Genomic DNA, 18,734 nt, shown 5'->3' on the forward strand with positions numbered 1-18,734 from the left:
TGGCTCGGATGGGTATCGTTAAGGTTTTAACCAGCGACGTGCAGTCACCTGTCATACTCCAATGTAACGGAAAAACAACTAAAGAAAAACTAAATAGTAATAATAATAAAATGTCTCCACTGATATGATTTGTAAATGTGATTTCTGTTTGATTATATATATAGTCAAAATCAGCAAATTGGCCGAGCTCCACTACAACTACGGGTAGCGATGAGAAGTGAGGCAGGGACGAGCTCTGCCTCTCGTAAGCCCACAGTAACTGGCTGGAGCGCGGGCACTAATTTAACGTGGGCACTTATTTTGTGAGTGCGCTCCAGCCAGTTACTGTGAGGCGAGGTGAGGCACAGATGAGCTCTGCCTGCACCATCTCACTGTATGTCACCAATGTAATGTTTGTAGATCCCTTTATTACATTTCTCCTCGCCATCCATAGTCTCTAAATAACTTATTTCACGTATGATATTTAGGCTCGCTGGTCTCATCGTACAACGGCAATGAAAAAAGCACCAGGGGAGGCAGCCATAACCTCTGCCGCACTGAAGGGGGCGCACGTGAGCCCACAGGTTCTTGTTGCTACTGTTATTCTATACATATATAATTCCAGAGGGTGGGGGCCGCAACACTGAATGCCCTGTCGGCAACAGTTCGGAGGCGAGAGCGGGGGACGGAGAGCAGGCCCGTGTCTGAGGACCGCAGACTCCGAGAAGGGGGTGTAGGGATGGAGGAGGTCCGATAAGTACTGGGGGGCGAGGGAATGGAGGGACTTGTACGTGAGGATGAATGTTTGTATTGAATCCGGGGACTTGACCGGCAGCCAGTGGAGGTGGATGAGGGTGGGGGTGATGTGGTGCCAATCAGAGATCCATCTCTTTAATGTGGGGTAATGTAGTGGTGTCACTGTTCATGTTTTAAGATATAACTATGAATGTTTTTGAATATGTTCCTTGCTTTTGTTGGGAAAATACTGACTGTACTCTTTCAAGGGAAGAGGTACACATGATAAAAAAGGTGGACAGTGTATATGACAGGATGCACGATTACCTACAAGAGTAGTACCATATGCTGGATGTGATGACTACTTCCATTCTTGCAAGGAAAATAAATACATGTATCCTGTTTTGAAACTCAAGGCGGTGACGAGTGAGATTATTCTTCTTGCCCCCCCTCCCCCCTACCTCACACACCTGCTGCACCACCACCACACCCCTTCCCGCTGCCTCCGCTCATCAGAAGCCAACCTCCTATCCATCCCCACCCGCACCAATCACCGGACCTGGGGGGACAGAGCCTTCTCCGTCGCTGCCCCCTCCCTCTGGAACTCACTCCCCAACCCATCAGAGACTGCACTGACCTCACCACCTTCAACACACTCACAAAAACTCACCTCTTCAATCTGGCTTTTAATGTGTGATTGTTTTTGTATTATTTGACTTTAACTACCGTACTTTTCGGACTATAAAGCGCACCTGCATATAAGCCGCAGCAGCTAAATTGTCCGTCTGTCTTGCTCTCGTTCTGTCTCTCGGTTCCACTTTTACTTTGGCGCTACCTGTCTCACTCGTTTCCGGCCTCCAGCTTTTCCTGCTGGAGCCCGCCGCTTAAAGGTGGCGGGCGCGGACCGGTCCTAGAGCCCGTAGTGTTAAAGGTGGTTAATTTCACCTGTAAAATCCATAGATTTAGGAGGTCCCCTAGTGGCCGTTAGCTGTACAAAGAAAATGGGGAAAAAGTCGCGGCTTGTAGTCCAAAAAGTACGGTACTTATTTATTTGTTGTTATTTTCTTTTCACTATATCTGTAAAGCGTCTTTGAGCACCTGTAAAAGCGCTTACAAAATAAATCTATTATTATATAAATAAAGTGTATTATTATGTCTTACAGGTAACTAGTAATTGTAACAGAATACATGTTTTAAACTAACCCTCCCAACCCTGGTTTTTGTAGTTTAACTGTGAGCTCATATTATTCGTCCAGTGTTTGTGTCAAAGTATGTTTCTCCCGCTCCCATCGCGTACCTGTCCCAGATTGATGTAGACGGCGTTCTGCAGGAACTCGGAGGCCTCCCTCGCTCGCTTCTGGATGGCGAGCACCCGGACCGCCTTCACGCACGCCTCCAGCTCGATCACACCGGCGTTCTTATACTGCGGGAGAGATAAGAGGAGGTTAATGAGCGTCGCCTTGACTCCTGCCACCCACCTCATAATCAGGGGGGGGGATGTTTTTTCATTAACATATGACCACCCTCATCAGTCAGTGCAGATGTGTGGGGGGGGGGGACAGAGTGAGATAACCTGCATCCTGTTGCTTGTCAGGGATTTAAACCTCTGAAGACCTAAGCTGCTGCTGCCGCCGCTGCTGCTGCTCAGCGTATAAATGCGAGCGTTTTTTTATCTCGTCGTCCCTCAACTTCCCTCCGCTTCCACCCTCATTGTCGGCCTATTAAAATTCAATTAATATCTGAATGGCTATGTGTTGAGATGTAATTTAATTCTGAATGAACTAGTTACAGGTAAAAGGGCTGAGGGAGGTCAATGCGAAAAGGCAATTATAATAATGAAGATAAAGCGTGGGGTTGCTTCTGAATAGTTGAGCAGCATAATGAGTCTATTCAGCTTACCCCTAAGCATCAGAGATACTTTAATACTGTTCTTTGTGACTTTGTACAGTGATCAAAGGAGAGTACAAATGCATTATGCCAGCAACACATGGATAATTCAAACGGTTATGTCTAAAAATAGTTAGCTTTAACTGACTAAAATGCTGCCAATTTCCAGAGACTACACAGGCTCTCGTTTCAAAGTCCTCACATAGAAATAAACAGCTGCTGTCAGCATGACCCGTACTGTAGTGTTGTTACTGCAGCCATCAAATCTAGGCAAATACTGCCCCCTGGTGACATGGAGGGGTATTACACATATCACATGTTGCTACATCTGTGCTAACAAGTGGTGTTTTTGTATCAAAGCAACCTGAACGCTAACTCTATTATGTATAACAATAATGATAGATTACAATAAGAAAAATGCACATAGCACACTAGAGGAAAAAGCATTAAAAGGCCTTTTAAAATATTAAGGCGGAGGCAAACACCTGTATTAACTGAAAGCTCCATAAAAAATACATTTATATAACCAAAGGGTCAATTTAAAAACCCAAATTAAAGCTTCAAATGTAACATTTAGGACATTCACTAAAACCCTGATACCTTTGCTTGGTTTGAATTAGCCAGATACTATCAGTAAGTGACCTGTAAGATACGAAAATACTTGAATGGTCAGATCAAGTGTGAAATTTGACTTGAATCACAGCAGCTCCATGTGTAACATCATATCATATATAATCTAAAAAGGAGTGTAGTCTTTTGGGCGTTACCTTCCCATAGTAGGAGATGGCCTCCTTGTATTTCTCGATGATGTCCTCGGCACTCAGGCAGTTCTTGGCTCGTCCGATCTCAGTGCTCGTGTCCGCACTGATGCCATTCGCAGTGAGGGCGCCTGCGCTCAGAAAGAGGAGAAAGTATACGATAAGTTCAGAGAAAAAAGTTGGGTCTTTTCCGCCACAAAAGGAAAGGTAAACGGGAAGGAGGGGAAACTTTAATCCACCACTTAGTCACTAAAGGTATCGCCACATGGCATGCGTATAACACACTCAGCGGCCACTTCACTGTGTACTCCTGGGCAATTTAAATGCAACAACTCTACTATAAACGTGAGCTTGAGAAAGTGTATAATTCTCCATTTTAAAATCGACCAAATGGGTTTATTTATTATAAGCATATTTTTTAGGTTGGCGGTCGCAGTGGTGTTGCACTGGACTACATTATTTTGAGAGGTGTTTTTTTATTATTTGTCCTCCCTTTGTATATACACCAGGGGGGCATACCATTAGAAACACCCCTGATAACATGTAATCCAGTTTATACCCACCACTAACTACGATCTCAATGATTAACATATAATAACGCCTTTATGACAATGTCAAAAATGTAATATTAGTGTCATTTCTTATATAGGTTTGAACTAAATGATACAGGTGTAGCTAATAAACTGGCCACCGAGTGCATGTCAAAAAAGATGCAGATACAATAGAGGCTTCTCAATTCTTAAATGTCCCCTCCTCGACTCCCCTCCTCGACTCCCCTCCTCGAGACTTAGTCCCGCCCACAGGAGATGCGAGCGGAGGACCGAGGAGGGGAACCGAGGAGAGAGGAGGGGAAGCAGCAGACGTTTAAAGAAATGAGAACTCCTCTCCTCTGAGCGGTCATATTAAAGCGACGTCCGTTCATTATTACGTGGCAACAGCTGCATCAGACTTAGAGAAATGAGACGTCCTTCAAAATGGCGCGCTGAAATTCATTTCCGGGTCACTACCGGAGGACCGAGGAGTCGAGGAGTCGAGGAGGGGAAATTTGAGTATTGAGAAGCCTCTAGAATTTTTCACAGGAATACGATTGTAGATTTGGATATCTTTGAGCTCTACCAAGACTACACATTTAAAAAACAACATTTAGACATACAATAAAGCAAATACAACTCAGCACACGGGATTGTTTACATATCTGATCAAATAACAGATCATGTTAAATGAAAATGTCTTAAATGTGTTTAATCCTGCTCTGATGCCCACTAAAGATCCACTTTCAAATTGAATGTTAGATATACGAACCCAAATAACCCTTACAGAAGCAACATGAGTATTGTAAGTCTCTTATATGTAATTGTGTTTACGCCTAACATTCTGTAAAAGAGTTCAACTCGCACCCATCTTTTATTTTTTCAAAAGCAATGTCAATGTCTCTTCCAAATTCAAAAAATAATACTTAAAGGTGGGGTAGGTAAGTTTGAGAAACCGGCTCGAGATCGCTAGAACTTGAAAATACACAACCGGAGAAAATGTGCCACTTCCTCATAGAGCCCCTCCTCCAACACACACGAACGCACACATGACCAATGAGGGCACGCAATCAGTTTGTGCCCCGATGGAAGGCTGACAGGCAGGTAGGCCATCCAATCGATTGGTTGTACTTTTTACAGTATCACGGCTTCTACAGATGACATTTTTGTATGGATTTTTTGATGAAGCACTTCAGATATTCATTGCTATCGGGATGTTTAGAGCATTCCATGGAATATAACAAAAAGTGTATCTCGAGCCGGTTTCTGAAACTTACCTACCCCACCTTTAATTGCATCACTTAGCAATAGGGCTGAACGATTAATCAATTTGAAATCGAAATCGCGATTTGAAATGATGCGATTATGAAATCGCAAAGCCTGCGATTTTTTATTCTTTTTATTTCTTCTTGTGTGTCAGTCCTCCACACCAATCAGAAGTGCTGTGCTCCACATGCACCAGCCATTGTTAATCAATCAGAATTGACCCATGATAGAAGGTTAATTAATCGAAGACAGATTGATCCAATCACCTGTCAAGTATTTTTGAAATACTTTTCCAGATGGCTTCCAATGGAGCTTCAGATGGTGTCTGAGTCAGGTTAGTGATGCTCCATCACGTGTTTCTATGACAGGGTGAATCTTAAACTGAAGCTCGACTTTAAAGCAACCCAACGGAGGTTTCATGTAAGTTTAGTTCTTTCACTCGTAGCTCGGGCTGCGGGGGTGCTAGAGACGGGACGCTGATACGACCTTCCTAGCCGGAGTTATGGCCGCATTTTACAATAAACTTCCGTTGGGTCGCTTAAAAATAAATATCGCAATTCGAATCGCAATATCCGTCAGAAAAATCGCAATTCGATTATTTCCCCAAATCGTGCAGCCCTACTTAGCAACGGGGTTGTGTCCATAGCAACACTGCCGCACTGTCAATATGACAAATATGGGTATAATGCGATGGACCTCATAGTAGGCCAATTTGCTACACAACAAAAAACTAAAACACTTGAGGAAATAATTGATGCGATAAAGTTGTAGAAAATAAATAATGTGACTTATTTGCCTTAGGATATAAAAATGAGAGGTTGAGTTGCAGTGATTCAAAAGGTTTAATATGCTGGGATTGTATTTAAATAGGGTTACGTGTTTGTGTTTAATAAGAGGGAATTTGTATAAAATGAAATTAGGAATAAAAGCGACTTAAAGTGAGCACTTCAATCGTGTGGCTGTGAGAACGAGCAGGTACATTAGGTAAACTAACACAGGAGAGCACTACCTGAGGGGAAAAACAATCATCAACATTCAAAGTAATAAGTAAAACCATAGGAGTCAGGAAGCCGATGATGGAGGATGAGAAATGAAATCAGATGACTGCAAGCAAACAGAAGTTTCTACAGGAGGTTAGATACTGTACCTGGGTCAATGAGAACCTCCTGAGCCCCTACAGACGGAGAGAGAAATGCAGATTCACTCCATGACGCAAGGCGCAGTTAGCAGGGTTAGTCCCAACAACATGCTGCTGATCAACTCTAAAATACACTTACAATAAGATATGAATGAGATAAACTCTTGGCATGCAACGGACTCCACGATTTAAAGGTCACCTAGTGTGCAAAATCCACTTTCTCCTCTCTTTTCTACATCAACAGACAGAGAATCAGCACTTTTGGAAACAGGGCTGAAACAGAGGGGATTATGGGTAATGCTGCAATGATCCGTTTGGTGTTTCAGCCAATCAGAGACAGGCTCTGTATATATCTGAGACCTGGGATATATTGACGAAAAACAGTCTAATAGGGGAATGACCTACATAAGTAAGAAAACAATAACCTGTGGAGTAGATTAGTCATGTATTCTTATAGCCTATCACTGACTTTGTTTACCTTTTCAAAAGGCAGAAAGTCCAGTTTAAAAAGGAGGCAAGGGAAATGTTTTCTATTGATACTATATATTGTGGTAATAGCTGAAACTCGGGGGAAGTGACAAATAAAAGTCTGATACGCAAAAATAAATGTAAAAATACAATTAAATCCTGTCATTAAACGGGACTATGGGATTTGACATTAATCCTGAATTGTCCCTCTTCCTCTCTCCATGCAAATTACAATACATTTCTATCTTTAACATTGCAATACATAATAATATATATATGAATGTACAGAAGATTGGTGGTAATCAAGCCTAGTTTACTCTTTGGCTAACGTTAGTTAAACGAAGCTAACTTATTGGTCGAGCAAAGCGAGTAGTGCAAAGCTTTCTATACAAAATAGGCAAGATGACCAACATGAGCAATCAAGACATGTTTCCTAATGGGTAAACTATGCAATGAACACTGCAGTAATACGTAAATAAATCTGTAAATAAGTTGCTATCAATGCTTGTTTGGTTAAGCACAAGGCAGTGTTAATACAACACCATGTTAATAGCATGTTAATTACACAAGTAGAGACAGATTCAACGATGTTTAGTTTGAATTAAATTAGTCCTCCTCAGTGTAAGTAAGAGAAGCTTCAGGTTTCAGTTTAGGAAGGTTTCTTCTCTGCACATGAAGGACAAAGCTTAGCAAAGCTTGGCAGTGTTTGAGTTGCCAGTCAGCAGCGACACTCACTTAATTACAATTCAGACAGTAAAAGCCTTATGTCGCTATTATTATAATAATCCATCCAGCACACAGTTTGATTTTCGGCGGTGCTCACCTGGTCGGTGGCGTTTCCCGCTGTCAGCCGGCTGAGAGACGCTCGGCTTGCGTCCCGCTTTCTTCCCCGCCGTGCCTCCTGGGTAATGGAATATGACCGAGGCTGAACACAAACCCTCCAACGCAGCTACGAGGGAACGGGAAGTAAAAAAGAAAAGAAAAAAGAGTTTCTACTATCAAAACTGTGACAACATTTTACACTTCCTTGACCAGAGACAGGGCATATGCAGGAATAGTCAGGGGGCCAACACTGATATTGCAACTTAAGAAGCTGTAAACCTATCCAGTATTCATGTTTAACCCCTTGACATATGGCCTAGCTATGTTGACATCTTTGAAAATGACCTTTTTAATTAGTGATAATTTGCTCTGTAATTTCTAACAATTTTGTAATATTATCCCTCATTATATCTCCTGTGAAAGTATGATCTTAACTATTGATTAAAAAAAAATCAACCAATGGTAAAACAATATCATAGCCTACCACATGGGGTGCTGTGGGTTGATACAGCAAAACACAGCAGCAATGTCAGTGAAGCAAAAGAGTTATCCAGTTCAAACTAATGGGTGGTATTTGAGATAATAAATAGTTTGAGTCTGATATTGTCGACTAAATAACAGTTACCTCCGGATTCGACCACCAAGTGTTGCCAAAAAACAGGTATGCTAAACCTTTTTCCATCTACAAGCTAGCTAGCAGATGGGCTAGCAGCACAGATTCCATCTTTTCCATCTCAATTTTTCACTTCACCAACAGTCAAATTAAGGAGTACTGTGTGCACATGAGTTTCTGTGAGAATGTGTACTGGTAAAATAGCTATAGCATCGATTACACATGTATATAGAACACTAGAAGTTTAAATTCAGCATGCTATGAGGAACTTGTGCTGAAAGTCGGGGAGATTCAAGATCTCCTTGTACAGTTTGACAAGGCCAATGAAGACAAGCCAACCTTTACCTTCTGGAGACAGTACATGGACCTTGTGTCTATTCTCCTTGCGTTCACCCGGGCACTGAGATGTGGTGATTGGAACCTGTACACGTCAGCCTTCAAGAGCACGATGCCTTGGTTTGCTGCGTATGATCACACCCATTACACAAGATGGGGTGCTGTGTTCATAGCAGACATGGAACAGACAGCACCAGAGGTCTACCAGGGCCTCCTAGATGGTGATTTTGTAGCCAAGGAGACCAAACACAGCTTCAACGAGGTGCCTTTCGACCTTCGCCTTGAACACATCAATAAAACGGGAAAGGTTGCTGGAGGATTGATAGGCATCACTAGAAATGATCCAGCAAGAAACCGTTGGTCTATCACCTACAATGAACGTGCATCCTTGTTTGGACTGACACATGATGACGACGACGATGAGGAGACGCACAAAGACTGCCTTCAATCAAGAATCAAGAGGGATAATCACGATGTCATTCAACTGATCAGTTCCAGAGATACAACGTCTTCCAACATGTATTATTTAGTGTCCCTGACAACTGGTGATGTTGCCTCAGAAGAGAAACTGAATGACCTTACACATGCTGCAGAGTCTGGCAAAAAAACTATCACCGAGTTGGTGAAAAAACGAGTGGGCACGACGAACACAGACTTCCACGCCAGTCTCACCAAGAGAACACCGAAAACATTCTCAAGCCCATACAGCACAGATACCAAGCTTGAACAACTCAGATCCAAGTGTGTGAAGCACCATATTATCCATGGAGAGTGGCAGAGAGGTCAACATGGATGACCTTCTCCAAAAAGACCTGTGTGCTGTCCCCCTGTCACTTGCCACAACAGATTCAGTGCTCAGGCCTACAAACAAAGCTGACTTAGCCACCATACTACAAGCTGGTGCAAAGGAACCAGAGCTCAGCCCATCTGTTATGAGAACATGCACCATCATTGATGGAATGGCCTTAGTAAGAGCCATGGGAAAACCTCACAATGCATCAACCGTCGGGGAATATGCAGATGTGTCCACACAGAGAGTTGCATCTAATCTACATGGGAACGTCACCAGAGTGGATATAGTGTTTGATCGGTACCAACAAAACTCCATCAAGAGTGGAACAAGAACAAAATGCAGCACAATTGTGAGTAGAGATGTAAAGCTACCTGCTAACTGGAATAGCTTCATTGAAATGGATGAAAACAAAGCCAACCTTACCCAGTTCCTATCAACTGAGCTTGAGAATCATGTGCAGCTTTATGATGAGGAAATTGTTATCAGTGGAGGGTTTGAGGATCCTGAAAAAGTCACGTCAGCAGCTGGGATTGATGTATCTCCCCTACAAGCTACACATGGAGAAGCGGATACACGCATACTGCTACATGCAGCTGATGCAACAATGAAAGGGTTTCAGAGGCTCATCATTCAGTGCAGAGACACAGATGTGTTGCTGCTACTACTTGTATTTGCAAACCAACTAAGCCGAGAAGTTTGGATGAAAGCAGGAACAGCTGAGAAACCACGCTCTATCAAAGTCCATCAAATCACACTACCGAATGAGATGCTCGATGGTCTGTTGGCATGTCATGCCATCACTGGATGTGATACTACGAGCCAGTTCACCGGAATTGGAAAAAGGACAGCATGGAAAGTGTTCCAGCAGTACCCGCATCTTCTCCACAACTTTGGTGAGGATGAAGTACCAAGTACCACTTCCCTATCCTTGGCAGAACAGTTTGTATGTAAGCTCTATGACCTTAAGTCAACCAGCAACTCGATACAAGAAGTTCGCTGCGCTCTCTTTCGAAAACTTAAAGCCAATGTTGATACATTACCACCAACAGAAGATGCATTGTCAATGCACCTCAAGAGGGCCCACTACCAAACGAAGGTTTGGAAACTGTCACTAGTGACACATCCACAACTGCCCTCACCAATCAATTGTGGTTGGCAGATGATGAATGGTATGCTGGTCCCCATGCTTCCTACCAAGGAACCTGTACAATCCACATGCGTACAGCTGACAGTGTGTGGATGCAAGGAAAGTGGAAGTCAGTGCAGTACCAGACAGTGGGGCGTGTGGATGTGCTCGTGCAGCGTGGTGCATGAACTCCAATGACATTCAAGAGACTAACGGTGAAGAAACCGATCTTGATCTGGATGTTGTGGTATTTTTAGAATTTACGGTATTTTTGGAACTTCAAGTATTTTTGGATCTTTAAGTATTTTTGGAACTTTAAGTATATTTGGAACTTTAAGTATTTTTGGAATTTAAGGTATTTGATCTTGATCTGGATGTTGTGGTGTGGCCGCCAGAAAAAAGCACATCAACAACGAGCTCTTCAGTGTGTGATGCTCAGCCCTCCACATCAGCACGTGTACTGAGGGCGCAGGGGCGTACAGATCGCCGTCTGTAACCAGCAAACATTGGCCTGTCCTCATCCTCGTAGACACCAGGATTCTAGTGCCCCACACTGCCTTGACTATACCTCGTCTATACATTTCCCTCCCTCTTCCAAAGAAACACGCCTGTTGGCTTGAACATGCCTGACCCCTGAGTTGCTCTGGTTCCTTCGGACCCTAACACTGGATTCATTTTATTGTTTTAGTTTTTATTTAATGTTTTATGTAATATTTTGTATACATACAATGGCTCCATTACTGGGAAGATGATCCTCAGTAATCCACAAAAATATTTCGTCTTATCATGGTATCCAAGTGTATTGTCAAAATACAACATTAAAAAGTCAAAAAGCATTAGCACGAAAGGTCACCTCGAGAATCGTATAGACTTCCGCTTGGACATTACATTATTCAAACCTGTGTAGTATTGCACTGTATGAAATTACTGTGCTCTAACTTGGCAAAAGTACCTAGCATACATTGGAATCATGATTCCTAAATTATTTTGGGCTACTATCTCATGTTTCCAAGCTGATATTCACTCTAAAAACATGTTTTCTTTTAGGCGAAAATTTTATTTTTTACTTTTTTCCAATGGTCTAGCTCTATTTTCTCTGACACAGTAACATCCATTTACATTCTGACACTTCTGCAGCCATCCCACTGCTGTCACCTTTCTTTTGATACCAGGATTATCTATATGGCCCTTGTGATTGGGGAGATATTCTATATTTATTGTGGGCATGTCATTTCGAGCAGCAATCTGAAAAATTGGCCTGAAATGGCCTCTAAAAGTCACAAAATAATTTTTCAAACTTGTCAACCACCCTAGAACATCTTACATAGGTCCCCTCTTACCAAACAAATATGTTGACAGCTTGTACCCAAAGTGTTAACGGAAGCACTTTTCAGGATTGGCCCCCTGACTAGAACCCTGAAGACCCTTTCCATACATTTTAAGACCTCATCGCCACTTCGAGTTTTAACCAGTTGGCGACACACTTCACCCCGGTATTTTTTTTACTTTAAGTATATTTGGAACTTTAAGTATTTTTGGAACTTTAAGTATTTTGGAATTTACGGTATTTTTTGAACTTTAAGTATTTTTGGAACTTTAAGTATAATTGGAACTTTAAGTATTTTTGGAATTTAAGGTATTTTTGGATCCTTTCCATACATTTTAAGACCTCATCGCCAATTCGAGTTTTAACCAGTTGGCGACACACTTCACCCCGGTATTTTTTTAACTTTAAGTATATTTGGAACTTTAAGTATTTTTGGAACTTTAGGTATTTTTGGAATTTACGGTATTTTTTTAACTTTAAGTATTTTTGGAATTTATGGTATTTTTTTTTACTTTAAGTATTTTTAGAATTGACGGTATTTTTGGAACTTCAAGTATTTTTGGATCTTTAAGTATTTTTGGAACGTTAAGTATATTTGGAACTTTAAGTATTTTTGGAACTTAAGTATTTTTGGAATTTAAGGTATTTTTGGATCTTTGGACCCTTCCATACATTTTAAGACCTCATCGCCACTTCGAGTTTTAACCAGTTGGCGACACACTTCACCCCGGTATTTTTTTAACTTTAAGTATATTTGGAACTTTAGGTATTTTTTTAACTTTAAGTATTTTTGGAACTTTAAGTATTTTTAGAATTTACGGTATTTTTGGAATTTAAGGTATTTTTGGATCTTTGGACCCTTTCCATACATTTTAAGACCTCATCGCCATTTGGAGTTTTAACCGGTTACATTTTACCTCACATTGACTATATTCAGTATTGATTGTCCTTCCTCCTTATCTTCCAACCTTGCATTTCCCCATAACAATGTTGCTTAACAACCGACATAAACGGACCTTCCTACAAGGGTCACAATAATCCATTTTAACTAACTCCAGTATCCAGTATCCCATTTTATATAAAACAAACGTTCAAAGTTCGATACTGGTATTTATGACAGCGTTTTAGGATTAGAGATCCTTTAGAGATGGATAAAAGTTCAGAGGGAAAACTAAATATAAGAATATGATAGTTTCTTTACTCTAAATATTACCTCCCTGTGATCCACAATTTATTTATTTTTGACCTAAAATGGCAATTCAACGCCATCGTAGGTTCTGTATTGACCTCAAAAATCCATTATCAGTCAGACTAACGCATTTCAAGGAGAGCTAACACCAGAGAGGGCAAAAGTCCACACATCCTGTACTCAAGTAGAAGTACAGATACTCGTGTTTAAAGATACTCTGATAAAAGTAGAAGTACTGACTAAACTTCTTTACTCAAGTGAAAGTAAAGAGGCTTTGAAGTGTACTTCAGTAAAAAAGTACCCATAGCTAGCAGCTGTTTTAAAGAGTACCTGACCTCCCTTTCTATTAATAGAACAATAATGTCATTGTTAGCTAATGAATGTTTCCATGGTGAACAACGGCAACATGACAACGTTTCCATTGGTCCCTCTTCTTTAGAGAAGACCAGGAAGTGATGGATACACGGATCGTGTTCCAACCAATAGGCACGCAATGACTCTAAAGAATAATGATCACGCACCAACACACATTCAGACTAAAGGAACCAGCTGTTTGGAACATGAGAGAAGTAGAAAGTACAAGTATTTGAGTTCAACATGTAAGAAGTAGAAAGTACAGGTATTTGAGTTCAACATGTGAGAAGTAGAAAGTACAGGTATTTGGGTTCAACATGTAAGAAGTAGAAAGTACAGGTATTTGAGTTCAACATGTAAGAAGTAGAAAGTACAGGTATTTGAGTTCAACATGTGAGAAGTAGAAAGTACAGGTATTTGAGTTCAACATGTAAGAAGTAGAAAGTACAGGTATTTGAGTTCAACATGTAAGAAGTAGAAAGTACAGGTATTTGAGTTCAACATGTAAGAAGTAGAAAGTACAGGTATTTGAGTTCAACATGTAAGAAGTAGAAAGTACAGGTATTTGAGTTCAACATGTAAGAAGTAGAAAGTACAGGTATTTGAGTTCAACATGTAAGAAGTCAAAGTAAAAAGTCATCAGAAAAATAAGTAGTGGAGTAAAGTACTGATACCAGAAAATATACTTAAGTACAGTAAGTATTTGTACTCCACTACTTCCCTCCTCTGGCTAACAGAGATAAACTACCTCGAGCTTTACAAATCACCTCACAGTGATACCCTGGCGACTCACCCCCCAGCCACAGGAAGTCGTTGACCCCCCGGAGCAGCTCCACAGACATGTGGTAGTGGACCAGGGCGTCCTGCAACATGCCCGCCTGGAGACACAGGTCCCCGACATGCTTCCTCATCCGGCCCTGGCAGCGCTTCTTATAATGCCTGAGAGACAGCAGCAGGAGAAACACTTTGTCAGACAACAGTGAGATGAAAAGTGTAGCTCAGGGGTGTCCAAACTACGGCCCGGGGGCCAAAATGCGGCCCTCACTCAGCCAATTAAAAAAGTTGAATGACTTAAGTATAATAAACTTCTGCTTGTCTTATATTGTACATGTTCAAATATATATATATATTACACAGTATTCATGTTTTAATAAGCCCAATTTTCTAATACATTCAGTCAATTCAAGTTGAAAACATGTTCCAAGTTGATAAGAAAAAAGCTCAATAACAAATGTACATAAACTTGAAATATACCTTTCAGATTTCCTCTTATTATAATCAATCTGAAGCTTCTGTTTTAAGGAATAAGCTGCCAACACAATAGATGAAACCCTATGGAGAGCTGTGTGTGTTTTCTTAAAGCATATTCAAGTATTAAGTGTAATTTACCTACATTTGACTGATTTGTTCACTTATAACTGAACTGATGAGGCAGTATACCTCCAGTGAGCGGCCCAGCCCTTTGTATATTTTTCTGTATGTGGCCCTCGTGAAAAGAGTCTGGACACCCCTGGTGTAGCTCAAAAAACATATATAAGATCTTGGCTTTTCACTTGTGTTGCCATTCAACAGATCCCCAGGAGAGGAGGTTTTAGTGAATCTTATCAGTCAGCTACAGAGGGGCTATAAGGGTGGGAGAGCAAAAGCACAGGAGCAACAAAACAAGGCGTGAGGACGAGCCGAGCTACGAGCGACTCTCTAGTTCTGCACGATAACACGGGGAGTCAGGAGGGACCGCTTCACATGGATAAAGGGGAAATGAAACCAGGGGAAATACGGGCCCCTTTGTGCAGGACATTTGAGATGTACTGAAAAACTGGGAAGGTCATGTGAAGACAATCAGCAGGACTCGGGGGGAAAGGAAGCAATGGACACAATGTTCTCATGTATATCAAAAGGGCAGAGATATAAGAAATACAGCTGGTAGATTCAAAATGAACCCTAATGCTCAGGAGGGACTTCAGGCGCCAGTGAATGAGCTCCATTAACTGAGTTTTAAACATCACTTTAAATGGAAGATCCCCATAGGCCCCGCCCACTCGATCGGGCGGCGATCGACCCCAAAATTGGCGATCGCAGCATCCCTATCCAAAACATTATCTGGAAATAACTGGCATTTTGATACAGATTGTAAGAAAAGTACTTAATTCATGCACTTCCTGTTAGCTGCCAACGTAACATAGTATTTTAGTCGGCGCACAGCAGTTAGCAGAACAAGGACAAATGCTAAATTGTCTTTACTGCAAACAATTCAACATATGTATTTCTAATAATTCAGTTTACCCTTTTGAATTATCAGGAAAAATACTATTTAGAAAATTTTAAAATGTGAGCTTTTCTTCAAATAAGAAACTAAAGATTGCAGATATGACATTATGTACAACTAGTGCGCTAAAGCGTAATGTAGCACGGCAAATCAGCGATCACTTTTAATGTAGTGGGATGTCATCCATGTTTTATTTTAGGAGCTACTGTTAGAGCTGGACTATTTCGCTAACAGTGTTGACGGTTCTTTTTGAGCGATGGGGCTTTTTTTCAGATGTGCATCGATAGAAACGTGCGGAGAAGCGATGAGTTTGGCTTGGAGTCATGACGAGTAAAACACACAACAGCACAGAGGTGGCGTTTCCTTTCAGAGCTGAAGCTGAGGGGATCGGGGGAACTAAACGTACGAGTCTAACGTCTCACCTTTTCACACCCAACAATAAACTCACAGGACAGTATGAGAGAAAAAAAAAAGAAGAAAGACAAATAAACCAAAGTGAACAAACGATAAATGAACATGGCAAAAATCAGAGGACAGATTTTAGAGCGGAGAGTTTTTGAGCAAGACTGATGTTAAAGCAAGTTGACACAGAAACAACTGAAGTAACAACTTGCACATCATGTAGAATATCTACCACGTCTGAAGGAAAATGTCATCCACAAGATTATACATTTAATAATCTAACCCTTCCTATTAACTTGATTTCTTGAAGAAGAATCTTTATTCGATTGGTTTCTCCAAAATTACCTTTAAGCAACACTTTACCCCTTCCATTAGTCAAAGGTGGGGTAGGTAATTCACTTCAGAAACACTTGTTATATTCCATGGAATGCTCTTAACATCCCGATAGCAATGAATACATGAAATGCTTTGACAATAAATACATAACAAAAAGTCATCTGTGGAAGCCGTGGCGACCAATCATCCGGCTCAAGTAACTGGATGGCCTGCCTGCCTGTCAGCCTTCCATCGGGGCACAAACTTATCTCGTGCCCTCATCGAGAGGCGAAGTCCCGCCCATCTACTTCCGCCCCATGGGACCTTATTTCAGAAAAATAATGTATTGAAGTCAATGGGGAGAGAAAACGTATCTTTCGATCCCGTTTGAATTGTGCCACGAATTACACACATGATGTTTGTCCATCTTAACAAATAATTTCCACGTCAAAAAAGTCACAGTTTGTCGTAAAACTGTTGAAATATAAGACGATGAAAAATACGCAACTAGAAAGACTACAAGTCCCAGAGTCCCGGTCCCGCTTGCTGGCTCTCAGGAACCGACTCACTCCCCTTGTGTGTGCACAGCTCTCAACGCGCCCAGACTCGGAGTGATTTTCACCTCTTTTAATACTTTCCGCCTCGTTCTGAGAGAAAGAAGTGAAATGTTTCAACGTGACGGCCGTCTGGGTGTGTGGTGCGAGGCGGGAGATGTAGTTCATTGAGCGGTTTCACACAAAACAAAGTGTTACTTCACAGTTTCACGACACATTTTAATTTTAATCTTTAATTATCTTTTAAATTGACAAACATCATGTGTGTAATTAGTGGCGCAATTCAAACGGGATCGAACGATAATCTTTCTCTCCCCATTGACTTCAATGCATACTTTTTCAGAAATAAGGTCCCATGGAGCTCCCCGGAAAGGGAGGGACTTCGCCTCTATATTAGTCTGTTTTTTTTCGGCTGCATACTTTCAAATTCTAGCGCACTCGAGCTGGTTTCTCCATTCTTACCTACCCTACCTTTAACTTTGAAAACAAGCAAGAAGGAAAAACAAAAACAGTTCTCTTCAAGAATTCAAGGTAACACAGGGTGGGATATCCGAATAATAATTTGTAAGTGAAGAAATTCTTTAACTAGCCTTTAAAATGCTATGGCACTTTAGTAAAGTATAAGGGGTTGAAGCAAACATAACAACTCACCTGCTATCCGTGTCCAAACCCACAAAGTCCTTCTTCTCAAAGGGCACACAAAGCAGAGGGGTCTTGTCACCGGACTTGTCTGTGGCCCGGTCGAGCCTCTTGGACTCCAACACAATAAAGATGGACTCCACAAAGTCATCCACCCTCTTCTCCACGTCGGGGCAGTCTTCAAAGCTGGGGTAGAAGGCCACGTCTGTCCTCTGCTGCTCTGCGATGTCTCCCTGCAGCCCGAACACCAGCAGCCGCGAGTCGTAGAGCGTGGAGCTGTACACCTCCTTCTGCCCGTGGAAACGCTCCGCAGTTTGGGGCCATTCTTTGGTAGAACCGCAGGTGGTGATGGAGATGAGACCCACTACTTTACGATGCGTCTGGAAGTCCCCCCACTCGTTGTTTTCGGGCAGGTAGTGGTGGCGGTAGCGGATGTAGAGGAGCCGCTGAGAGTCCCTGATGTTCACCTGGCTCACGCTGGAGATGCGTTTGTAGATCTTGAAGAACTGGTCCTCGGGGACGATGCCCACCGGCTGGACGACGACTAGAACCGTCTGGTGGTCCTCGGCACACTGCATGTAGTCTGGGACGCTCATCTTCACATGTGGCTACAAGGGAGAGAAAAAGATGATCATATTCCCAAGGCAAGGCAAGTTTATTTATATAGCACTTTTCATCACACGCTGGGAGGCGTGTGGCGCAGTGGGTTAGTGCGTTGGTGTTTGGATCAGGGGAGCAGGTTCAAACCCCACTGCAGTCAGCATGTCGTTGTGTCCCTGAGACACTTCACCCCAAAGTGCTCCTGTGGGGATTGCCCACAGTATTGAGTATGTAAGTCGCTTTGGATAAAAGCGTCTAACAAGTAACATGTAATGTAAAAAAAAATGTAATGTTTATTAGCTAAACATTAGCTGTGTTTGTATCCAGTGTGACGTATACTTCAAATCATCCTCTCACGTTTGAATGAAAAGGTGCTAAATGAGAAAACTAGACCAAAGCAACTCAAAACTTGTCAAAAAAGTGAATCTGTTCAACTTAATGCAGCGTTTCCTTAGCCGAAAAGCAAATCAATACCTGCTGCTGCTACCTTTGCTAACATAAACACCAGAACAGAGGCAGCTAAATATAACAGCTGACAACATTAGTAAAGTGTTCAAATGGGACAAACTATATAAAATTAGCAAACCATGTATTTTGCTTGTATTCCGTTAATGTATATCCAGAGAAAGGGCTTAAA

General features: G+C 41.7%; 1 protein-coding gene across 1 annotated transcript in view; it reads right to left on the reverse strand.

The window, feature by feature from the left end:
• Nucleotides 1-18,734, reverse strand: part of trappc9 (trafficking protein particle complex subunit 9) — a 339,169-nt gene that overhangs the window by 320,147 nt on the left and 288 nt on the right. The window contains exons 2-7 of the mRNA XM_034094424.1: nucleotides 17,510-18,105; nucleotides 14,115-14,260; nucleotides 7,585-7,710; nucleotides 6,303-6,329; nucleotides 3,369-3,490; nucleotides 2,012-2,137 (exon numbers count right to left, since the gene is read on the reverse strand). Coding sequence (XP_033950315.1) covers nucleotides 2,012-2,137; nucleotides 3,369-3,490; nucleotides 6,303-6,329; nucleotides 7,585-7,710; nucleotides 14,115-14,260; nucleotides 17,510-18,093 — 1,131 coding nt within the window. The 5' untranslated portion in view covers nucleotides 18,094-18,105. The remainder of the gene's footprint in view (nucleotides 1-2,011; nucleotides 2,138-3,368; nucleotides 3,491-6,302; nucleotides 6,330-7,584; nucleotides 7,711-14,114; nucleotides 14,261-17,509; nucleotides 18,106-18,734) is intronic.

The sequence above is a fragment of the Pseudochaenichthys georgianus genome, chromosome 11, assembly GCF_902827115.2.
Source record: "Pseudochaenichthys georgianus chromosome 11, fPseGeo1.2, whole genome shotgun sequence".
NCBI lineage: Eukaryota > Metazoa > Chordata > Actinopteri > Perciformes > Channichthyidae > Pseudochaenichthys > Pseudochaenichthys georgianus.